General features: G+C 42.0%; 1 protein-coding gene across 1 annotated transcript; it reads right to left on the bottom strand.

Annotated features, from left to right (window-relative positions):
* Window positions 1-928: 928 nt before the first annotated feature.
* On the bottom strand, window positions 929-17,692 carry LOC122435205 (homeobox protein ESX1-like). Its single transcript, XM_043459185.1, has 4 exons — window positions 17,415-17,692; window positions 16,872-17,250; window positions 4,733-4,778; window positions 929-1,519 (listed from the first exon to the last, which is right to left on the bottom strand). Exons 1-4 carry the CDS (start codon window positions 17,518-17,520, stop codon window positions 1,118-1,120), a joined length of 933 nt encoding a protein of 310 aa, XP_043315120.1. The 5' UTR covers window positions 17,521-17,692; the 3' UTR covers window positions 929-1,117.
* Window positions 17,693-24,589: the final 6,897 nt, after the last annotated feature.

Genomic DNA, 24,589 nt, shown 5'->3' with positions numbered 1-24,589 from the left:
ATGCTTTAATCCCTCCTTCCTCTGGGATAGGCAACTGGAGAGGACTCTCTTCCTCCGACAGCAAATGACCCCTCCTCCACCCCAACCCCCAGCTACAAGGGGAACTTGGCTGAGGGCCTTCTCCTTCTCCTCACATACCCCTTCCTGGGTGGTTTCTACCTGGGAATTCCATTTGAAGAAGAAAGGCAAGGTCTTCCTGCTTCTATTAAATAATGTGATTATGCTGCATCAGTGCTCAGGGACCACTCCTCCAGGATTCAGGCAGCACCCAACCAAGAGCCTCCTTTGCAGTGTTAAATTAGCTGGAACCCAGGTTCTCCCCAGGATGTTGAAGGTGACAAGATATATCTGAAGGCCACATGATCAGCTTTGAGCTGAGGAAGGAGGGTTACGGTTTCCACCTCTGGAAAAGGGGAGGGAGAGGAAAAAAGTCTCACACTGACCTAGACAGAGTCTCCTCTTGCAGTTCCTCTACAGAGCCAGGAACACCCTGTCCCGTAGAGTGGTTTCTGTCTGCACCCCTGCCCCACCCCGCATCCCCTGCACAAAAGGGAAGGCGGTGAACAGAACTGGGAGACAACCAGATGAACACCCAGCTCCCTCTCCTCCATAAAGCCCTATGAGCTGCCCCTGTAGAAGTGGCCCTTGGGGTCCTTGCCTCTGACAACATGAAAGTGGCTCAGGCCTGCCTTGGAACACACTGTCCTTCCTTGGAGACTCACGCCACCCATCTTGCACATTGGTGGTCCCAATGGGGCAGGGTGGGGGGAGGATGGGTGTTGGAGATGAGGGTGGAAGAGAATGGGTGGGTCTGTGTACACCCCTCCTGGGCACCTGGGAAACTCTGGAGATGTGTGTGGCCTACTGATGGCGAGTGTGGCTCAGCAGTTTCCATCAGACGCACTAACCCCATGTGACAGAACAAATGTGCAGAGATTTCACAACTTTATTGAAAATACAGAAAATGTGCCCTAAAACAGTGGGTCAATGACTCGGCACGTGTATGTAACACACTTGGCAGGCACTGTGTGCTTGATGGTGAGGTATCAGAACTTCAATCTGGCTCAAAGGCACTTTCGACAAAGCTGTCTTGGAGACCATTCAAGAGGAAACGGGGCTACAGAAAGGCCACTGGTGGTAGGGGACCAGGCAAGGCCATGTGAGGGCAGCCGGGGTGAATGGGGGGTGGTAGAAACCAGGGCAGAGGCAGAAACAGAGGGGGTAATGGTGGCATGGGCAGCAAGGCCAGCATGGGGGGCATGGGCGGCATGGGCATCAGCTCCAGGGGCGTTGGCTCCAGGGGCGTCAGCTCCAGAGGTGTCGGCTCCAGGGGCATCGGCTCCAGGGGCATCGGCTCCAGAAGGACCCAGACCCAATTCGGCTCCTGAATGAGGATGGTGTTGCAGGGTCCACCCCAGTTGGTGACCACAGGGTGGGCCCGGCGCAGAGGGGGCGCATCTCTGAACCTCAGTGCTCTCTGACAGTTCCTCCACTTGGTCCTTCTACGCTTAAACCACACCTCCAGTCAGAGAGAAAAAGGGGCTGCGTTAGTACATGGAGCAGTTAATGTCAGACAAAAAAAAAGGAGCAGGGAACTCTTGGTGACTTGAAATGGGAAACTACACCAGGAGAAGCTATTTCCTTCCGGTTACAATTGTTTAGGCCATTTACTTAAAGGCCCTCCCATCAGCCCCACCCCCACCCCCAGCAAGTGAGCCCTGATGACGCGCCTGGCTCTGGACTGGCTTATGGCCTCCTCTCTCCTCCCGCCTGTTACTCTTCCTGCCACTAACCCCACTCACTGGGCAGGTGCACCTTCGCCATGGGAGAAGTTGGGCACAAGATAAAGTGGGCGCCTTTGAAAACCACACTGAGAGGAACGGGACCCGTTTTGAACGGCCCATCTTTGGTGCACAGTAAATAAGCAGTAGGCGCGGCTGGATTCGTAAATAAAAGCTGTTCCCAGGGACCGCTGGGACGGCTCTAGAGACGGAGCTGGTGCTGCCAGGGAGGTTTGGTCGTGGGGGCCCAGGGACTCTGTGGCTCGTCTGCTGGCACCAGCGGAGTTGAAGCCCTGGACACTGCCTTAGCTCTAGCCTGCAGATCAGAGAGGTTTAGGCTGCTGCTGCCGCTGCCGCTGAGTGGTCAGTCCTGTCCGACTCTGGGCGACCCTATGGACTGCAGCCTGCCAGGCGCCATGTCCATGGAACAAACTCGGCCCAAACTGACTAACATTCTTAAATCTTGGCCCAGCCAAGAGATGGCGGGGAGGCGGCAACCACTGTTGCCTTTCTCAGTTCTGCACTCTCCACCCTGCCCACCCTCCAAACCTGCCCGGGCTCAGGCCCCGGTTGGCTCCCTCTGCTCTGGGTGCGGCTGCAGGACCTTGGACCAGAGTCTCTGGGGCCCAGCAAGGCCCTGCTGTCTAGGTGCTGCCACGCAACCAGGGAGCCTCATCGTCCCCTCATGCTTAAGGCAAGAGGGTGCAACCTGCACGTTAGGAAGAGACTTGACAACCACGTGGGTCAGGATTCACAAAATGGCTCCTTCCGAAATATGAGCCAACTTTTAACAACTGAAAGAAAAGCCTGTGCTGTGGGCCCCACTGCTCCCTCAGCATCCCAGTGATTGGAATTACATCATATTTAATATTTTTGGATGTTTTCACACTGCAAACTTTACATGAAACCAAGGGCCTCCTCTCTCTATCGCCTCATTTTTCCTCTCCCATCTTAGTATCTGGGCCCTTCTGATGCATGAATATGTAGTCTTAAGGAGCCACATTAATAGAGCTCATTTTGGAGGTGGGGATAGAGTGTACCAGGGATCAAGTCTACTTAAAGATAAGCAAAATGCAAAACTGGCTAACTGAAGTTCTGGCGGCTACTGCTTCCATATTCCCAGTACTGCTTTCACTGAGTAACGCTTACTATATGTGAAAACAAGGGGAAGTGTTCATTAAATATTTCTTTGGGAAATTGGTGCCATAGAATTTGGAAATAGGTGCCAACATTCTCTCTTTTCCCTTATTTGTTTCCTGTGGGTCCTTTTCCCTTCAGAACTCCACTAAGAGATCACTATGTAAACCCAGGAGAAGCATGTCACCAAAACTTCAGGTTTTCTTTCCCAGTGAGCTTGCTTTGCCTGCATAAGAGAGCAGAGGCCCAGGCCTCCCAAGCCCCGGCCAGACCTGACTGTGAGCCCAGCCCCTGGACTTAGGCTCCCAGCCCCGATTTCCAGACCCACCACCCCCATGCCCCCAGGTCTGCAGCTCAGGTCCATCACAACCCTCACATATGGGCTCTGCAGCAAAGCAAATAAAACCTTCCTGATTTTTCTTCCTTCCTTTCTTAATTTTCTAGTTTAAAAAAATATTCCCTTGATACAACTTACTCTGTTGTAAGAACAAATATTTAGTTTCTGTACCTTGAGCTACCGAGTAGTCATCACCATCTAAGTAAATGGGCAAGTACTTCAAATTAACACTGGTAAGCTACTGGCTGACAGCCATGGACCACGGACCATCAGAGAGAAATTCTTCAAAACCAATCCCTCCAAATAATATGAAAAGGGCAGAAAAAAAATCCTTAGACATTAGAAATTGCTCAAAATAATATTCAGTGATACATTTGGTAGTTTCATAATGTTGCATATATGCAGTATCTCCAATAAATATATTGACAGTGTCCAATTTTCTCAAACTCACTTTTCTAGGTCAGTGGAAATTTATTCAACTTCTTTTAATATATATATTTAGACAAATTCCTAAGGGTTGCAAACCTTTCCTCCACCTCCATCATAATGCACAACCTACTATGTTAGCAATGTTTTCAGGCTTCACTTCAAACAATTTCAGAAAATTAAAATTTACAGCTGAAACTCTACACTATTGTGAGTGTGAGTATGTGTGTGCTCAGTTGTGTCTGACTCTTTGCGACCCCACAGAGCCTGCCAGGCTCCTCTGTCCATGGTATTTTCCAGGCAAGAATACTGAAGCAAGTTGTCATTTCCTACTCCAGGAGGTCTTCCTAAAACAGGGATGGACCCCACATCTCTTGTGTCTCCTGCACTGCTCTACCAAACACACGAAAACAACAGCAGGAGGATCAGGCACTTGGAATTTTAAATTATCCCCCTCCCCATCAGTCTCAGCTAAACTAAACGTACATTTGTTGCTCATATGTTGCGTCCTGAGGTGAATTATTCCCTTACCCAAATGCCTGAATACTTGAAAATTCACTCCTTGCAGAAAGAGCTGATGCCTGGCTTAAATATTTTAAATAATTTAGCTTACTTGAACCCCCTTGTGTGCTTAGTCACTCAGTCGTGTCCAACTCTTTGTGACCCCATGGACTGTAGCCCACCAGGCTCCTCTGTCCGTGGGGATTCTCCAGGCAAGAATACTGGAGTGAGTTGCCACTCAAGGGGTGGGACCCCCTTATAACCCAGCAATTTGGTGCATTAATTTGAATAATTCCCAAGTCAGACTCTGTCCCAACATGAGTCTGCAGAGAACTGCCCCCTAAAGGATATCAGTGTTACAAGGAGTTTACTTTACTGAACAGGTATATATTCTGGCCCCAAAGTCCCAGAAGTTCCAATCTTACTTCCCAAATATAGTGAAGGCTGCAAAAACAAACCAACGTGAGAATGTCCAGGACAAGGTATCCAGTTCCTAAAGTGGGTTTTAGAATGGCTGTTACACCATAGTGCTTTTTTCCAGTTTACTCACCTGTATTCTATCTTCAGTCACTCCCATGCGTCTTGCAAGCTCCTGTCTGAGGGGGAATAATTACAAATATTCAGCATTTGACATTATGCATGAAGTGAAATATATGTTGTACATTTCTCACTATTTAAAATATTTATTCAGAGAGTAGCCAAGATAACAGCATAAGAAAACTCTGAGCTTACTTCCTCCTTTGGGCACACCAAAATTATAACTATATACAGAGAAGCTATTGATGAGAATGACCTGAAAGATGAGCAGACAAGATCTTACACAGCTACAGATATAAAGAAAGAAACACGATAAGATGGACAGGAAAGGTGGGGAAGCGGTATAGTCAAGACTCACACCCACAGGTCAGCAATCCATATGTGCTGTGCTTAGTCGCTCAGCCGTGTCCCACTCTTTGTGACGCCATGGACTGTAGCCCACCAGGCTCCTCTGTCCATGGGGATTCTCCAGGCAAGAAAACTGGAGTGGATTGCCAAGCCCTCCTCCAAGGGATCTTCCCAACCCAGGAGTCGAACCCAGGTCTCCTGCACTGCAGGTGGATTCTTAACCATCTGAGCCACCAGGCAACCCATATACAGGATGATAATTATAATTGAAGAGATTCACCACAAGAAGCAAGGGGTCTGAGCACAGTAGATTTCCTAGCCTGGGGTCCTGAGCTGGGAAGATAAGCTCTCGGAACATTTTGCTTTGAAGGCCAGCAGGGCTTCCTTTCAGGAGACCCGGGGGCTGTGAGAAATTGAGACTCCACTCTGAAAGGGTGAAAATCTCACATGCTCCGGGACCCAGGGCAGAAGCAGTGATTTGAAAGGAGCCTCGGTCAGACCTATCTGTTGATCTGGAGAATCTCCTGAAGAGGCAGGAAACAACTACAGCTCACCCTGGGCACACAGACGCTGGAAACAGCCATTTTAAGGTGCTCGTTGGACCGTGAGGACTCTGTGGCTGGCAAGGGCCATTTTGAAATCCTCCCTCTAGATTATTAGCACTGTGACCCAGCCCTCCCACCAGTCTATTGGCACTAATCCCAGCACACCCCAAACCAAGCAGTTAGCTGGGCAGGGACACAGCCTCACTCACCAACAAGTCAGTTGCCATAGGACCTCCTGAGTCACCAGTCACACAAGAACCAGACTTGCCCGCCAGAGGACCCAAGACTCAGCCCCAAACACCAGTGGGCCAGCAGCCTATGCACTAGGCAATGCCCGGTAACCAACAGACCTGGGGTCCACCCACGGTAGTCAGCCCACCACAATAGAAGGGTTCATGCAGCCCATACAGAAAGCACCCTTGGAGCATATAGTTCTGATGACCAGAGGAAGTGACACGGTGTATTTAATGTGATCAAAGGGAAAAAAAATCTACAACAAAGAATACTCTACCTGGAAAAGCTATCATTCAGAGTTGAAGAAAAGATAAAAGACTTTTACAGACAAGCAAAAGCTGAGTTTTCTAAACCACAAAACATGCTTTAAAAGAAACAAAGGAACTTCTCTAAGCAAAAAAAAAAAAAAAAGGCTATTAACACAAATAAGAAAAGAATAAAAAGTAAAGTTATAAGCTTTTACACAGCAAAGAAAGCCATAAAGAAAATGAAAGTCCGTAGGTTTACAAAACAGAAGAAAGTATTCGCAAATGATGCAATCAACATGAGCTTAATTTTCAAAATATGCAAACAGCTCATACAACTCAATAACAACAAAAAACAACCCAATCAAAAAATGAGAAGACCTAAACAGACATTTCTCCAAAGACATGTCTCCAAAGAAGACATATGTGCATGTGCTCTATCGTGTCCAACTCGTTGTGAATGTATGGGACTGTAGCCTGTCAGGCTTCTCTGTGCATGGAATTTCAAGCCAAGAATCCATGGGGTCACAAAGAGTTGGACACAAATGTGCACACACACACATGTCTTCTTTGGAGAAATCTCTGTTTTGGTCTTCTACCCATTTTTTGATTGGGTTGGGTTTTTATTGCTGTTGTTATTAAGTTGTATGAGCTATTTCTGTATTTTGGAAATTAAGCCCAGACATTTCTTCAAAGAAGACATATAGATGGCCATCAGGCACATGAAAAGATTCTCAACACTGCTCATCCCACATCCGGGCATATATCTAGAAAAGAGCAAAACTCTAATTAGAAAAGATACACATACACCAATGTTCATAGTGGCACTGTTTACAATAGCTAAAACATGGAAGCACCCTAAGTGTTCATCAACAGATGAATGGATAAAGATGTGGTATGTATATACAATGGAATATTACTCAGCCATAAAAAGAATGGAATTCTGCCATTTGTAACCATGTGGATGGACCTGGATAGTATTAAGCTAAGTGAATTAATTCCAACAAAGACAAACATTATAAGATATCACTTACATGCAGAATCAAAAAAACAGTACAAATGAACTTTTTTACAAAACAGAAATAGATTTGCAGACGTAGAAAACAAATTTATGGTTATGGAGGAGGGGGAATAAATTGCGAGTATGGGATTAACAGATGCACACTATCATATATAAAATAGATAAACAACAAGGATTTACTGTATAGCACAGGGAAGGTTATTCAATATCTTATAATAAACTGTAATGGAAAAAATCTGAAAAAGAATACATATACATGCATATATATATATATATATATAAGTGTAATCAAATACACTGTCCATATAAACCTCATGGTAACCACAAACCAAAAATCCATAATGGATACATATACAACAAAAGAGAAAGGAATCCAAACATAAGACTAAAGAAAGCCATCAAATCACGAGGGAAGAGAGCAAAGAAGAAGAAAAGAACAAAAAGAAAAGAATTAACAAAATGGCAGTAAATATATACCTACCAATAATTACTTTAAATATAAATGGAATAAATGCTTCAATTAAAAGGCACAGAGTGGCTGACTGGACACAGAAACAAATCCCACATACACACTGCCTACAGGAGTCTCCCTTCAGATCTAAATACTCAGACAAAAAGTGAGAGGATGGAAAAAGGTATCCAATGCAAATTTAAATCAAAAGAAACCTGGGGTAGCAACACTTGTATGAGATAAACTAGTCTTTCAAACAGAGACCATAACAAGAGACAAAGAAAGACATTACATAATGAACATAGAATCAACTCAAGAAGATATAACAACTGTAAATATATAGGCACCCAACATAAGAGTACCTAAAATACATATAGTACATACTAACAAACATAAGGGAGAAACTGACAGTAAGCATGAAATTCGGGACTTTGACACCCCACTTACATCAATGGACAGATCATCCATACAGAAAATCAATAAGGAAACACTGACCTCAAATGACATATTAGACTTAATGGACTGATTGAGCATCCCATCCAAAGGCAGCAGAATACACGTTGACATTTTAGGAATGTAGACATTTTAGAAATCAGTGAACTAAGGTGGACTGGAATGGGTGAATTTAACTCAGATGACCATTATATCTACTATGGTGGGCAGGAATCCCTTAGAAGAAATGGAGCAGCCATCATAGTCAACAAAGGAGTCGGAAATGAAGTACTTGGATGAAATCTCAAAAACGACAGAATGATCTTTGTTCGTTTCCAAGGCAAACCATTCAATATCATGGTAATTCAGGTCTATGCCCCGATCAGTAATGCTGAAGAAGCAGAAGTTGAGCAGTTCTATGAAGACCTACAAGACCTTCTAGAACTAACACCCAAAAAATTATCTCCTTTTCATTATAGGGGACTGGAATGCCAAAGTAGAAAGTCAAGAGATACCTGGAGTAACATGCAAATTTGGCCTTGGAGTACAGAATGAAGCAGGGCAAAGGCTAACAGAGTTTTGCCAAGAGAATGCACTGGTCATAGCAAACACCCTCTTCCAACAGCACAACAGAAGACTCTACACATGGATATCACCAGATGGTCAATACTGAAATCAGATTGATTATATTCTTTGCAGCCAAAGACAGAGGAGTTCTATACAGTCAGCAAAAACAAGACTGGGAGCTGACTGTGGCACATACCATGAACTCCTTATTGGCAAATTCAGACTTAAATTGAAAAAAGTAGGGAAAACCACTACACCATTCAGATTTATGACCTAAATTAAATCCCTTATGATTATACAGTGGAAATGACAAATAGATTCAAGGAATCAGATCTGATAGACAGAGTACCTGAAGAACTATCAAAGGTTCATGACATTGTACAGGAGACAGGAATCAAGACCATCCCCAAGAAAAAGAAATGCAAAAAGGCAAAATGGTTGTCTGAGGAGGTCTTGCAAACAGCTATGAAAAGAAGAGAAGGGAAAGGCAAAGGAGAAAAGGAAAGATATACCCATTTGAATGCAGAGTTCCAAAGAATAGCAAGGAGAGATATAATAAGACAGTCTTCCTCAGCAATCAATGCAAAGAAATAGAGGAAAACAATAGAATGGGAAAGACTAGAGATCTTTTCAAGAAAATTAGAGATACCAAGGAAACATTTCATGCAAAGATGGGCTCAATAAAGGACAGAAATGGTATGGACCTAACAGAAGCAGAAGATATTAAGAAGAGGTGGCAAGAATACACAGAAGAACTATACAAAAAAGATCTTCACGACACAGATAATCACTATGGTGTGATCACTCACACTCAGCTAGAGCCAGACATCCTGGAATGTGAAGTCAAGTGGGCCTTAGGAAGCATCACTACAAAGCTAGTGGAGGTGATGGAATTCCAGTTGAGCTATTTCTTTTTTTTTTTCCAGTTGAGCTATTTCAAATCCTGAAAGAGGATGCTGTGAAAGTGCTGCCCTCAATGTGCCAGCAAATTTGGAAAACAGCAGTGGCCACAGGACTGGAAAAGGTCAGTTTTCATTCCAATCCCAAAGAAAGGCAATGCCAAAGAATGCTCAACTACCGCACAATTGCACTCATCTCACACACTAGTAAAGTAATGCTCAAAATTCTCCAAGCCAGGCTTCAACAGTACATGAACCGTGAACTTCTAGATGTTCAAGCTGGATTTAGAAAAGGCAGAGGAACCAGAGATCAAATTGCCAACATCTTCTGGATCATCAAAAAAGCAAGGGAGTTCCAGAAAAACATCTGTTTCTGCTTTAATGACTATGCCAAAGCCTTTGACTGTGTGGACCACAACAACTCTAGAAAATTCTTTTTTTTTTTAGTTTTTAATTTTTTTTCCATTTATTTTTATTAGTTGGAGGCTAATTACCTTACTTAGAGATGGGAGTATCAGACCACCTGATCTGCTTCCTGAGAAATCTGTATGCAGGTCAGGAAGCAACAGTTAGAACTGGACATGGAACAACAGACTGGTTTCAAATCGGGAAAGGAGTACATCAAGGCTATATACTGTCACCCTGCTTATTTAACTTATATGCAGGGTACATCATGAGAAACGCTGGACTGGAGGAAGAACAACCTGGAATCAAGATTGCTGGGAGAAATATCAATAACCTCAGATATGCAGATGACACCACCTTTATGACAGAAAGCAAAGAAGAAATAAAGAGCTTCTTGATGAAAGTGAAAAAGGAGAGTGAAACAGTTGGCTTAAAACTCAACATTCAGAAAACTAAGATCATGGCATCTGGTCCCATCACTTCATGGCAAATAGATGGGGAAACAGTGGAAACAGTGGCAGACTTTATTTTTGGGGGCTCCAAAATCACTGCAGATATTGACTGTGGCCATGAAATTAAAAGATGCTTGCTCCTTGGAAGAAAAGCTATGACCAACCTAGACAGCATACTAAAAAGCAGAGACGTTACTTTGCCAACAAAGGTTTGTCTAGTCAAAGCTCTGGTTTTTCCAATAGTCATATGTGGATGTGAGAGTTGGACTATAAAAGCTGAGTGCAGAAGAATTGATGCTTTTGAACTGTGGTGTTGGAGAAGACTCTTGAGAGTCCCTTGGACTGCAAGGAGATCCAACCAGTCCATCCTAAAGGAACTCAGTCCTGAATATTCATTGGAAGGACTGATGCTGAAGCTGAAACTCCAATACTTTGGCCACCTGATGCAAAGAAGTGACTCATTGGAAAAGACCCTGATGCTGGGAAATATTGAAGGCAGGAGGAGACGGGGACGAATGAGGATGAAATGGTTGGATGGCATCACCGAGTCAATGGACATGAGTTTGAGTAAGCTCCGGGAGTTGGCGATGGACAGGGAGGCCTGGCATACTGCAGTTCATGGGACTGCAAAGAGTCAAACACGACTGAGCAACTGAACTGAACTGAACACATTCTCAAGTGCACATGGAACATTCTCCACAAAACAAGTCTCAATAAATTTCAGAAAACTGAAATGGTATCAAGCATCTTTTCCAACTACAATGCTGTGAGACTAGAAATCAAGTACAAGGAAAAAACTTCAAAAAAACACAAATACATGGAGGCTAAACAAAATGCTACCAAACAACGAATGAGTCATTGAAGAAATCAAATGCGAAATAAAAAAAAAAAACTGGCAACAAATGAAAATGAAAACATAATAATCCAAAATCTATGGGATCCACTAAAAGCAGTTTTCAGAGGGAGGTAATTCAAGCTTACCTCAGGAAATAAGAAAAATCTCACATAAGCAACCTAACCGCACACCTAAAGGAACTAGAAAAAGGAGAACTAACAAAACCCAAAGTTAGTACAAGGGAGAAATCATAAAGATCAGAGAAGAAATAAATGAAATAGATTTAAAAATATATAAAATAGCAATGCAAATAAGAGTTGATTCTTTGTAAAGGTAAATTAAATTAATAAATCTTTAGCCAGACTCGACTCATCAAGAAAAAGAGGGTCCAAATCGATAAAATCAGAAATGAAAAAGAAGTTACAATCAACACCACAGAAATACAAAGGCTCATGAGAGACTACTATGAACAATTAATTAGACACCAATAAAATGGATAACCTAGAAGAAATTAACAAATTCCTAGAAATGTACAGTCTACCAAGACTGAAGCAAGAAGAAATAGAAAATTTGAACAGATAAATTATTAGTAATGAAACTGAATTGGAAAATTAAAAAGGATGTATTTATTTTACAGCAGCAGGAATATAGCCAATATCTTATAATAACTTTAAATGAAGAATAGTCTATAAAAATTTTCAGTCAGTATGTTGCACATCTGAAACTAATAGAATATTTGAAATCAACTACACCTCAATGAATCAGACATCACTAATCACGAGAGAGATGCAAACCAAAACTACAATGAGATATCACCTCACACATGTCAGAATGGCTATCATCAAAAAGACTACAAATAACAAATGTTGGTGAGCTTGTGGAGAAAAGAGAGCACTTGCACACTGTTGGTGGGAATATAAATTGGTGCATCCACTGTAGAAACCGGTAAGGAGGTTTCTCAAAAAAATTAAAAACAGAACTACCGTATGACCCAGAAATTTCAATCCTGGGTATATACCTTAAAAAAAATTAACTCAAAAAGATACATGCACCCCAATGTTCATACCAGCATTATTCACAACAGTCAAGATATGGAAGAAATATAAGTGTCCATCAACACAAGAATGGATAAAGAAGATATGGTATACACATGCAATAGAATACTACTCAACATTAATAAGAATGAAATTTTCCCATCTGCAACAACATGGATGGACTTGGAGGGTATTATGCTCAGTGAAATAAATAAGTAGGACAGAGAAAGGCAAATAGTGTATGATACCACTTATATGTGGAATCTAAAAATGAAAACAAACTATTGAATATAACAAAAAAAGAAACAAGACTCATAGATGGAGAGAATAAACTAGTGGTTACCAGTGAGGAGAGACAGGAGAGAGGAACAAGATAGGGGTAGTGGATTAATAAGTACAAACTACTATGTATAAAATAAATAAGCTACAAGGATAGATTGTACAGCACAGGGAATATAGCCAATATTTCCTAAGAACTATAGTGGAGTACAACCTTTAAAAATTGTGAATCACTATGTTGTACACCTAAAACATATAATATTGTGTATCAACTATTCCTCAATTTTTTTAAAAAAGATAACTTTAAAGTCCCCACCAAAAATCTATTAGAACTAATAAATTAATTCAATAAAGTTTCAGGATTCAACATTAATATTAGATATGTGTTGCTTTTCTATACACTTAATAATTTATCAGAGAAATAATAATATCAGAGAAAGCAAGAAAACAATCCCATTTAAAATAGCATTAAAAAGAATGCCTAAGAATAATCTTAACCAAGGAGGTTTGGTTTCACCAAAGGAAGTGAAATAAACTTTCACCAAGTGAAAGGCCTATACTCTGAAAACTATAAAACACTGCTGAAGGAATTTAAAAATTATACAAAGAAATGGAAAGATAATCTATGTTCTTGGATTGGAAGAATTAATATCGCTAAAATACCCACACAACCCAAAGTAATCTACAGATTTAATGCAATCCCTATCAAAATACATGACAAGGAAGGAAATTTTAAAAAAAGAGGGGCTATGTGTATATGTATAGCTCATTCATTTTACTATACTGCAGAAACTAATACATTGTAAAGCAACTATACTTCAATAAAAATTAATTTAAAAAACAAAAAGAACCTACAAAAAAGTGAAATATATGACATTATTCATCCAACAATAAATTCACCCAAAGAATAAATAATCCTGAAATTTATGTGACAACACAAAAGACCCCCAAGTGGCCAAAGTAATTTTGAGAAAAAAGAACAAAGCTAGAGGTTTCACACTCCATGGCTTCAGACTATACCACAAAGCTATAGTCATCAATGCACTTCCCTGGCAGTCCAGTGGTTAAGACACCTGACACCGCCCTTTCACTACAAGGGGCTTGGGTTCGATCCCTTGTCAGAGAAGATTCTGAATGGCATGGCGTGTGGCCAAAAAAAAAAGAAAAACCTCAGTATGGTACTGGCATTAAAAACAGACACATAGATCACTAGAACAGACTAGAGAGTACAGAAATAAACCCAAGTACTTATCTTTAATTAATCTATGACAAAGCAGGTAAGAATATACAACAGGGAAAAGAGTCTCTTTAATAAGTGGTGCTAGGAATACTGGACAGCTGCATGTAAAAGAAATTAGAACATTTTCTCACAGAACATTAAAAAATAAGCTCAAAATGGATTCATGACCTAAATGTAAGACTAGATACTATAAAACTCCTAGAGGAAAACATAGGCAGAATACTCTTTGACATGAATCACAGCAATACTTTTTGGGAATCTGTCTCCTAAGGCAAAAGACATAAAAGCAAAAACAAACAAATGAGACCTAATTAAACTTAAAAGCTTTTGCACAGCAAAGGAAACCATATACAAAACAAAAGGATAACCTACTGGACAGGAGAAAATTTTTGCAAAGGCTATTACTGACAAGGAGTTAATATCCAATATTTATAAAAACAGGTCGGGCTTCCCTCATAGCTCAGTTGGTAAAGAATCCACCTGCAATGCAGGAGACCCTGGTTCTATTCCTGGGTCAGGAGTATCTGCTGGAGAAGGGATAGGCTACCCACTTCACTATTCTTGGGCTTCCCTTGTGTGGCTCAGCTGGTAAAGAATCCACCTGCAATGCAGAAGACCTGGGTTCAAGCCCTGGATTGGGACGATCCCCTGGAGAAGGCAAAGGCTACCCACTCCAGTATTCTGGCCTGGAGAATTCCATGGACTGTATAGTCCATGGGGTCACAGAGTCGGACATGACTGAGTGACTTTCACTCCACTTCATACAATTCAGTATCAAAAAACAAAGAACCTAATGCAAAAATGGGCAGAAGACCTGAATAGACATTTTGCCAAAGAAGATACACAGATGGCCAACAGACATATGAAAAAAAATGCTCAACACTGTTAATCATCAGAGAAACGCAAATCAAAACCATAATGAGAACACCTCATACCTGTCAAATGGCTGTCATCAAAAGGATAACAAATGTTGGCAAGGATGTGGAGAAAAGGGAATCCTACACTGTGGGAATGTAAACTGGTACAGCTACTATGGAAAACAGTATGGAGGTTTCTCAAAAAAAAGCTAAAAATAGAACTACCATATGATCCAGCAATTCCACTCTTGGGTAAATATCAAAGAAAATGAAAACAGTAATTCAAAATGATATTTGCACCTCAATGTTCATAGCAGCATTATTTACAACAGCCAAAATATGACAGCAACCTAAGTGCCCAGTAACAGATAAATGGATAAAGAAGATGTGGTGTATATATATACAATGGAATACTTCTCAGTCATAAAAATGAATGAAATTCTGCTATTTGTAATAATGTGGATGGACCTAGAGAGTATTATGTTTAGTGAAATAAGTCAGACACAGAAAGACAAACACTGTATGATTTCACTTACATCTAATAAATGAAACAAATGAACAAATATAACTAAACAGAGACAAAATTATATATACAGAGGAAAAAAACAGGTGGTTGTCTGAAAGGAGGAGTTGGGGGAGGAGAGAAATAGGTGAAGGAGATTAAGAGGTAAAAACTTCCAGTTGCAAAATAAATGAATAACTGGTATGAAATGTACAGTGTGGGGCATATAGTCAACAATTATATAATATCTTTTATGGTGACAGACTTATGGTGATTATTTTTAAATGTATAGAAATAATGAACCACTATGTTGTATAACAGGAACTAACATGTTGTTGTAGGTCAATTATACTTCAAAAGTAAACAAACTAAAAAAAAGAGATTAGATTGTTGGTTACAGGAGGGAGTCAGGTGGGGGAATTGGGTGAAGGCAGTCAAAAGGTATAAATGAGATATAGGCAGTTCTAGACACCCAAATCAAGGGGCATCTTGAGTTTGACACTTGAGAAAGGGAGAAATTGGACTGATTCTTAGAATTATCACACAGCAAAAGCCAACTGAACTTGGAGTAATCAAACTGAACAGAAAATACTGAGCCAAAGCTGATGCTATTTACCTTCTCATCCCTTCTCATTAAATCATCTCCTACCACCATGGAGGTTTCCATGATATGGTTTGCCTACAGCCTCTCCAATCAGTCCTTCTCTGTCTCTTGCAAGCTTCTGTCACTCTTTCAATATTCCCTAGCTCAGTGAGTATACCACCCGACATTCAGTTAGGCAAATCAGAAACTCAGATATTTTTCTAATCATTTCCTTTTATTCCTATGTCTAAATTACCATGAATTGCTATCAATTTTACCTTCTAAATACCTCTTTAAGCTGTTCGCTTCTATCCATTACCACTACCTGGAGCCACACACCATCACCTCTGGTCTTGCCTACTGAACAGCCTCCTAGGATCAAATCTCAGCCACATCCCAGCTGTGTGGATCTTGGGCAAGTCTCTTCATGTCTCTGGGCTTCAGTTTTTTAACAGGTTAAGCCGGGATAAAAAACAGTAGCTACCACATTCACATAGGGTTGTGAAGATTCAATGACAATGTGTAGAAAACCCTTTAGGGCAAGTGCTTAACACAATAAGTGCAATGTAAATGATAGCTTTTAAAATTTTATCTGCATTCAAAGATACTCAGCAATCCATTCATTCTCCACTCGGTAGCTTGCTTTAGGGACAATTCTACCTCAGGCACAACTTTAAGGGTAACTAAAAATTCAGTAATTAAGATAAAGGATGTTTTAATGTAGTATTTGGGCTTCCCTGGTGGCTCAGCTGGTAAAGCATTCTCTTGCAATGCGGGAGACCTGGGTTTGATCCCTGGGGTAGGAAGATTCCCTGGAGAAGGGAACTGCTACCCACTCCAGTATTCTGGCCTGGAGAATTCCATGGACTCTACAGTCCATAGGGTCGCAAAGAGTCTGACACGACTGAGCGAATTTCACGTTCAACGTAGTATTTACATTAATGCGAATATAATCCATGAATAACTGATGACCAATATTTTAAAACAAAGTAGAATCTAACCGCGCACGTACTCCACCATGCCTCAGGCGACTCATTTGTTAACTGTGAGCCGACAGTTTCCCGACGTGACTTATTCTAACTCCGCACCATAATGCTGACTCAATTCCCACCGCGCAGAGCCCCCGCCCCCGCCCCCGCCCCAGGCCCTGGGGTTTTCAACTCCAGAGCTGAGGACAGGGACCCGCTCGCCTCCAGCCAACTGCCCCAGGGCTGCCCGCTTACTGCATGGCCTCGTCGAGATACGGAGTGCGGTGGAAAACTCCCTCCAACTCCCACAGCTGCTCCAGCGTGAAGGTGTGCTGGCGGACTCGGCGGCGCCCGTCTGCCGCCTTCCGAAGCTCGACGGCGGCTCCCGGGCGCTGCTCCTCCCCGCCATTCTCTCCGCCTTCGCCGCCGCCCGCGCCCGCCTCAGCCTTGGCCTCGCGACTTTCCCCATCCTGGGGGCCCGCATCTCCCGCGCCCACATCGCCGCCTTCCTTTCCTTCTCCTTCTTCATATCCTGCCTCTTTCCCCTCCGCGGCTGCTCCCTGCTCAGTTTCGGACTGAGCCTTCGGCTCCTCTCCCCTCTCTCTAGGAAACGAGATCTTCGCGGGCTCGGCCTCTGCAAGAGAAGAAACCCAAAGCCAAAGATCAGGCCGTCGAGCAAGCCGGCTGGGGAAGAGGTGGGAACCCGCTGCGTCAGAGGAGGAATTCTCCCGCTCGCCCCTCCCTAGGGAAATTCGTTTCTGGGTATCCCCTGAACCGAGTGCCCAGCCTGCCACTGACCGTGCGCTTCTTCCCAATTCTCCTTGAACCCCAGCCTGAGGAAGCCCGCAACGACCGCGTCGGTGTCGGCATCGGCACTGTGGCCCCTCTGCGGTTGAGGCTTCATGTTCAGACCCCTGTCCTGGATGCTGTGCCTTCAGCGGAGGCTGTCCTGGATCTCCCGAGACCCCGGCTCTTGACTCAGGGCTAGAAGCGGCGGCCCGCGATCTGGCACCGTCAAGGCTACTCTGGCGTCGGCTCGGGACGAGTCCGAATACACACCCTCTGGGGGGTTTATTATCAACTGCTGGGGGTTGGGTCGGCCGAGGTGCGCATGCGGCAGGGGCGTGGCTGTCCTGGGGGCCGGGGGAGGGAGGCGGGCAGGAGGTGCGGGTGGGGGGCACCACGTGGGGCGCTGGTAGGGAGCGTGAGTGAGAGCAGAACTCAGGCCCCCAAGTTGCAACTTAGCTGACCAAGTACTGCACACTTGGTCCAGCGTCTTCCCAGACCAAGGGCCTGTGCCTAATTTGTGGACGGGAAGAGTGGGCGCTCACCGTAGCTCCGTAGACCTTAGAGAACCGTTTGGGGACTATCTCCTGGCTCAGCTCGCCATATCCAGCAGCCAGTACTAAGTAAGGAGAAGCAATCAAACTAATACGTTCACCCCTTGCTGTCGCCCAGGATTGGTTCCGGGACCCGCGAGGGATACCAAAATCTGCAGATGCTCAAGTCCCATAGCGGGCCCTCCACATCTGCCGGTGTGAAACCCACAGATATGGAGGGCCCTCTGTTTGTTTACAGAGAAAAACCTATGTATAAGTGGACCAGCTAGGCTTTTGCTTGCTCTGAGTTTTTGCAGTGAGGCTGAAGTCCCAGTCTGCCATACTCCAGCGGTCTCCAGGAGCAGGAGTACAGGGTTGAATTTTCTGAGCAGGTGGGGTGCTCAGATGCACTATGGAAACAAAACAAAACCCAGCCCACCCCCTTAAGAAAGGCCCTTAGCCTACTTTAGTAATGAATCCACATCAAATTGCAAGTGTAGAAACCTCCACAGTGTTTAGAACATTCAAGAATGCTTATGGGGTACGGAGAACGCACCTTCCTTTTGTTTTTGCCTTTGTTGCAACTATGAATTCTGCTACATCTTTATAAACACCTCCCATTGCTTCTGGCTGTAAATACTCCACAGAGGTATACACGTCCCCTGTGGTGGACCCCTGTGGACATGGCTAAATTACCTGCTTTCTTGCAGCTGCCTCCCCGACCCCCTTATCTCCCCTCATCATGTTTTCTAGAAACCTTCCTGAGCCCTTGCTGAGGAATAAATAAATTTTATTTTTTATTTTAATTTATTAGTTGGAGGCTAATTACGTTACAATATTATAGTGGTTTTTGCCATACATTGACATGAATCAGCCATGGATTTACATGTGTTCCCCATCCCAATCCCCCCTCCCACCTCCCTCCCCATCCCATCCCTCTGGGTCTTCCCAGTGCACCAGCCCCGAGTACTTGTCTCATGCATCCAACCTGGGCTGGTGATCTGTTTCACCCTTGATAGTATACTTGTTTCAATGCTATTCTCTCAGAACATCCCACCCTCGCCTTCTCCCACAGAGTCCAAAAGTCTGTTCTGTACATCTGTGTCTCTTTTTCTGTTAGGGTTTCCGTTACCATCTTTTAAAATTCCATATATATATGCGTTAGTATACTGTATTGGTGTTTATCTTTCTGGCTTACTTCACTCTGTATAATGGGCTCTGGTTTCATCCATCTCATTAGAACTGATTCAAATGAATTCTTTTTAATGGCTGAGAAATATTACATTGTGTATATGTACCACAGCTTCCTTATCCATTCGTCTGCTGATGGGCATCTAGGTTGCTTCCATGTCCTGGCAATTATAAACAGTGTTGTGATGAACATTGGGGTACATGTGTCTCTTTCAGTTCTGGTTTCCTCTGTGTGTATGCCCAGGAGTGGGATTGCTGGGTCATATGGCAGTTCTATTTCCAGTTTTTTAATGAATCTCCACACTGTTCTCCACAGTGGCTGTACTAGTTTGCATTCGCACCAACAGTGTAAGAGGGTTCCCTTTTCTCCACACCCTCTCCAGCATTTATTGCTTGTAGACTTTTGGATAGTAGCCATTCTGACTGGCATGTAATGGGACCTCATTGTGGCTTTGATTTGCATTTCTCTGATAATGAGTGATGTTAAGCATCTTTTCATGTGTTTGTTAGCCATCTGTATTTCTTTGGAGAAATGTCTGTTTAGATCTTTGGCCCATTTTTTGACTGAGTCATTTATTTTTCTGGAATTGAGTTGCAGGAGTTGCTTGTATATTTTTGAGGTTACTCCTTTGTCTCTTGCTTCGTTTGCTATTATTTTCTCCCATTCTGAAGACTGTCTTTTCACCTTGCTTATAGTTTCCTTCGTTGTGCAGAAGCTTTTCAGTTTAATTAGGCCCCATTTGTTTATTTTTGCTTTTATTTCCAATATTCTGGGAGGTGGGTCATAGAGGATCCTGCTGTGATTTATATCAGAGAGTGTTTTGCCTATGTTCTCCTCTAGGAGTTTTATAGTTTCTGGTCTTACATTTAGATCTTTAATCCATTTTGAGTTTATTTTTGTGTATGGTGTTAGAAAGTGTTCTAGTTTCATTCTTTTACAAGTGGTTGACCAGTTTTCCCAGCACCACTTGTTAAAGAGTTTGTCTTTTTTCCATTGTATATCCTTGCCTCCTCTGTCAAAGATAAGGTGTCCATAGGTGGATTTATCTCTGGCCTTTCTATTTTGTTCCATTGATCTATATTTCTGTCTTTGTGCCAGTACCATACTGTCTTGATGACTGTGGCTTTGTAGTAGACCTGAAGTCAGGCAGGTTGATTCCTCCAGTTCCATTCTTTCTCAGATTGCTGTGGCTATTTGAGGTATTTTGTATTTCCATACAGATTGTGAAATTATTTGTTCTAGTTCTATGAAGAATACCATTGGTAGCTTGATAGGTATTACATTAAATCTATAGATTGCTTTGGGTAGTATAGTCTAGTCATTTTCACAATATTGAGTCTTCCAATCCATAAACACGGTATATTTCTCCATCTATTTGTGTCCTCTTTGATTTCTTTCATCAGTGTTTTATAGTTTTCTATGTATAGGTCTTTCGTTTCTTTAGGTAGATATATTCCTAAGTATTTTATTCTTTTCATTGCAATGGTGAATGGTATTGTTTCCTTAATTTCTCTTTCTGTTTTCTCATTGTTAGTGTATAAGAATGCAAGGGATTTCTGTGTGTTAATTTTATATCCTGCAACTTTACTATATTTGTTGATTAGCTCTAGTAATTTTCTGGTAGAGTCTTTAGGGTTTTCTATGTAGAGGATCATGTCATCTGCAAACAGTGAGAGTTTTACTTCTTCTTTTCCTATCTGGATTCCTTTTATTTCTTTTTCTGCTCTGATTGCTGTGGACAACACTTCCAAAACTATGTTGACTAGTAGTGGTGAGAGTGGGCACCCTTGTCTTGTTCCTGACTTTAAGGGAAATGCTTTCAATTTTTCACCATTGAGGATAATGTTTGCTGTGGGTTTGTCATATAGAGCTTTTATTATGTTGAGGTTTGTTCCTTCTATACCTGCTTTCTGGAGAGTTTTTATCATAAATGGATGTTTAATTTTGTCAAAGGCTTTCTCTGCATCTGTTGAGATAATCATATGGTTTTTATCTTTCAATTTGTTAATGTAGTGTATTACATTGATTGATTTGTGGATCAAGAATGCAAGAATCCTTGCATTCCTGGGATAAAGCCCACTTGGTCATGATGTGTGATCTTTTTAATATGTTTTTGGATTCTGTTTGCTAGAATTTTGTTAAGGATTTTTGTATCTATGTTCATCAGTGATATTGCCCTGTAGTTTTCTTTTTTTGTGGCATCTTTGTCAGGTTTTGGTATTAGGATGATGGTGGCCTCATAGAATGAGTTTGGAAGTTTGCCTTCTTCTGCAATTTTCTGGAAGAGTTTGGGTAAGATAGGTGTTAGCTCTTCTCTAAATTTTTGGTAGAATTCAGCTGTGAAGCCATCTGGTCCTGGGCTTTTGTTTGTTGGAAGATTTCTGATTACAGTTTCAATTTCCGTGCTTGTGATGGGTCTGTGAAGATTTTCTGTTTCTTCCTGGTTCAGTTTTGGAAAGTTATACTTTTCTAAGAGTTTCTCCATTTCTTCCAAGTTGTTAATTTTATTGGCATAGAGCTGCTGGTAGTAGTCTCTTATGATCCTTTGTATTTCAGTGTTGTCTGTTGTGATCTCTCCATTTTGATTTCTAATTTTGTTTATTTGGTTCTTCTCCCTTTGTTTCTTGATGAGTCTGGCTAATGGTTTGTCAATTTTATTTATCTTTTCAAAAAACCAGCTTTTAGCTTTGTTGGTTTTTGCTATGGTCTCTTTTGTTTCTTTTGCATTTATTTCTGCCCTAATTTTTAAGATTTCTTTCCTTCTACTAACCCTGGGGTTCTTCATTTCTTCCTTCTCTAGTTGATTTAGGTGTAGAGCTAGGTTATTTATTTGACTTTTTTCTTGTTTCTTGAGGTAAGCCTGTATTGCTATGAACCTTCCCCTTAGCACTGCTTTTACAGTGTCCCATAGGTTTTGGGTTGTTGTGTTTTCATTTTCATTCATTTCTATGCATATTTTGATTTCTGTTTTGATTTCTTCTATGATTTGTTGGTTATTCAGAAGCATGTTATTTAGCCTCCATATGTTTATGCTGGAATTTTAATAGTTTTTTTCCTGTAATTGAGATCTAATCTTACTGCATTGTGGTCAGAAAAGATGACTGGAATGATTGCAACTTTTTGAATTTACCAAGGCTAGATTTATGGCCCAGGATGTGATCTATTCTGGAGAAGGTTCCATGTGCACTTGAGAAAAAAGTGAAATTGATTGTTTTGGGGTGAAATGTCCTATAGATATCAATTAGGTCTAGCTGGTCCATTGTGTCATTTAAAGTTTGTGTTTCCTTGTTAATTTTCTGTTTAGTTGATATATCCATAGTTGTGAGTGGGGTATTAAAGTCTCCCACTATTATGGTGGTGTTGTTAATTTCCCCTTTCATTCCCTTTAGTATTTGCCTTACATATTGCAGTGCTCCTATGTTGGGTGCGTATATATTTATAATTGTTATATCCTCTTCTTGGATTGATCCTTTGATCATTATGTAGTGTCCTTCTTTGTCTCTTTTCACAGCCTTTATTTTAAAGTCTATTTTATCTGATATGAGTATTGTGACTCCTGCTTTCTTTTGGTCTCCATTTGCATGAAATATTTTTTTCCAGCCCTTCACTTTTAGTCTGTATGTGTCCCTTGTTTGGAGGTGGGTCTCTTGTAGACAGCATATATAGGGGTCTTGCTTTTGTATCCATTTAGCCAGTCTTTGTCTTTTGGTTGGGGCATTCAACCCATTTACATTTAAGGTAATTATTGATAAGAATGGTCCCACTGCCATTTGCTTTGTTGTTTTGGGTTCGCGTTCATACAACCTGTGTTTCCTGTCTAGAGAATATCCTTTAGCATTTATTGGAGAGCTGGTTTGGTGGTGCTGAATTCTCTCAGCTTTTGCTTGTCTGTAAAGCTTTTGAATTCTCCTTCATATCTGAATGAGATCCTTGCTGGGTACAGTAATCTGGGTTGTAGGTTATTCTCCTTCATTACTTTAAATATGTCCTGCCATTCCCTTCTGGCCTGGAGGGTTTCTATTGAAAGATCAGCTGTTATCCTTATGGGAATCCCCTTGTGTGTTATATGTTGTTTCTCCCTTGCTGCTTTTAATATTTGTTCTTTGTGTTTGATCTTTGTGAATTTGATTAATATGTGCCTTGGGGTGTTTCACCTTGGGTTTATCCTGTTTGGAACTCTCTGGGTTTCTTGGACTTGGGTGACTATTTCCTTCCCCATTTTAGGGAAGTTTTCAGCTATTATCTCCTCGAGTATTTTCTCATGGCCTTTCTTTTTGTCTTCTTCTTCTGGGACTCCTATGATTCGAATGTTGGGGCGTTTCACGTTGTCCCAGAGATCCCTGAGGTTGTCCTCATTTCTTTTGATTCTTTTTTCTTTTTTCTCTGTGCTTCGTTTATTTCCACCTTTTTATCTTCTACCTCACTTATCCTATCTTCTGCCTCCATTATTCTACTGTTGGTTCCCTTCAGAGTGTTTCTGATCTCATTTATTGCATTATTCATTTTTAATTGACTCTTTTTTATTTCTTCTAGGTCCTTGTTAAACATTTCTTGCATCTTCTCAATCCTTGTCTCCAGGCTATTTACCTGTATCTCCATTTTGTTTTCAAGATTTTGGATCATTTTTATTATCATTATTCTAAATTCTTTTTCAGGTAGATTCCCTATCTCCTCCTCTTTTGTTTGGCTTGGTGGACATTTTTCATGTTCCTTTACCTGCTGGGTATTTCTCTGCCTTTCCATCTTATTTAGATTGCTGTGTTTGGGGTGGCCTTTCTATATTCTGGTAGTCTGTGGTTCCTTTTTCTTGTGGAGGTTTCTCCCAGTGGGTGAGGTTGGATGATTGGCTTGTAAAGTTTTCCTGGTTAGGGAAGCTTGCGTCAGTGTTCAGGTGGGTGGAGCTGGATTTCTTCTCTCTGGAGTGCAATGGAGTGTCCAGTATGGAGTTTTGAGATGGGTCTATGGGTTTCGTGTGACTTTGGGCAGCCTGTATATTGACACTCAGGGCTATGTTCCTGCGTTGCTGGAGATTTTGCATGGTATGTCTTGCTCTGGAACTTATTGGCTCTTGGGTGGTGGTTGGTTTCAGTGTAGGTATGGAGGCTTTTGGATGATCTCTTATTACTTAATGTTCCCTGTAGTCAGGAGTTCTCTGATGTTCTCAGGTTTTGGGCTTAAGCCTTTTGCCTCTGGATTTCAGTCTTATTCTTCCAGTAGCCTCAAGACTTATCCATCCATACAGCACTGATAATAAAACTTCTAGGTTAATGGTGAAAGGATTCTCCACAGTGAGGGTCACCCAGAGAGGTTCACAGAGTTACATGAAGAAGAGGAGAGGGAGGAAGGAGACAGAGGTGAGCAGGAGGAGAAAAAGGGGGATTCAAGAGGAGAGAGACAGATCTAGGCAGTACTCTGCTCCCTAAGTGTTCTCCGCAGTCCAGAACACCCACAGAGATTCACAG

Source organism: Cervus canadensis, chromosome X (assembly GCF_019320065.1).
Source record: "Cervus canadensis isolate Bull #8, Minnesota chromosome X, ASM1932006v1, whole genome shotgun sequence".
In the NCBI taxonomy this organism is placed as follows: Eukaryota; Metazoa; Chordata; class Mammalia; order Artiodactyla; family Cervidae; genus Cervus; species Cervus canadensis.
The sequence above is the reverse complement of the archived record's forward strand: the minus strand, read 5'-3'. Positions and strand labels throughout refer to the sequence as shown.

What these genes read in the sequence shown, in the direction of transcription:
- LOC122435205 (XM_043459185.1), bottom strand. Translation starts at nt 17,520, where the DNA reads ATGAAGCCTCAACCGCAGAGGGGCCACAGTGCCGATGCCGACACCGAC. An exon ending in GAATTGGGAAGAAGCGCACG is followed by an intron (nt 17,251 to 17,414) that starts GTCAGTGGCAGG and finishes CTTCTCTTGCAG; the next exon opens with AGGCCGAGCCCGCGAAGATC. An exon ending in TATCTCGACGAGGCCATGCA is followed by an intron (nt 4,779 to 16,871) that starts GTAAGCGGGCAG and finishes ATTCCCCCTCAG; the next exon opens with ACAGGAGCTTGCAAGACGCA.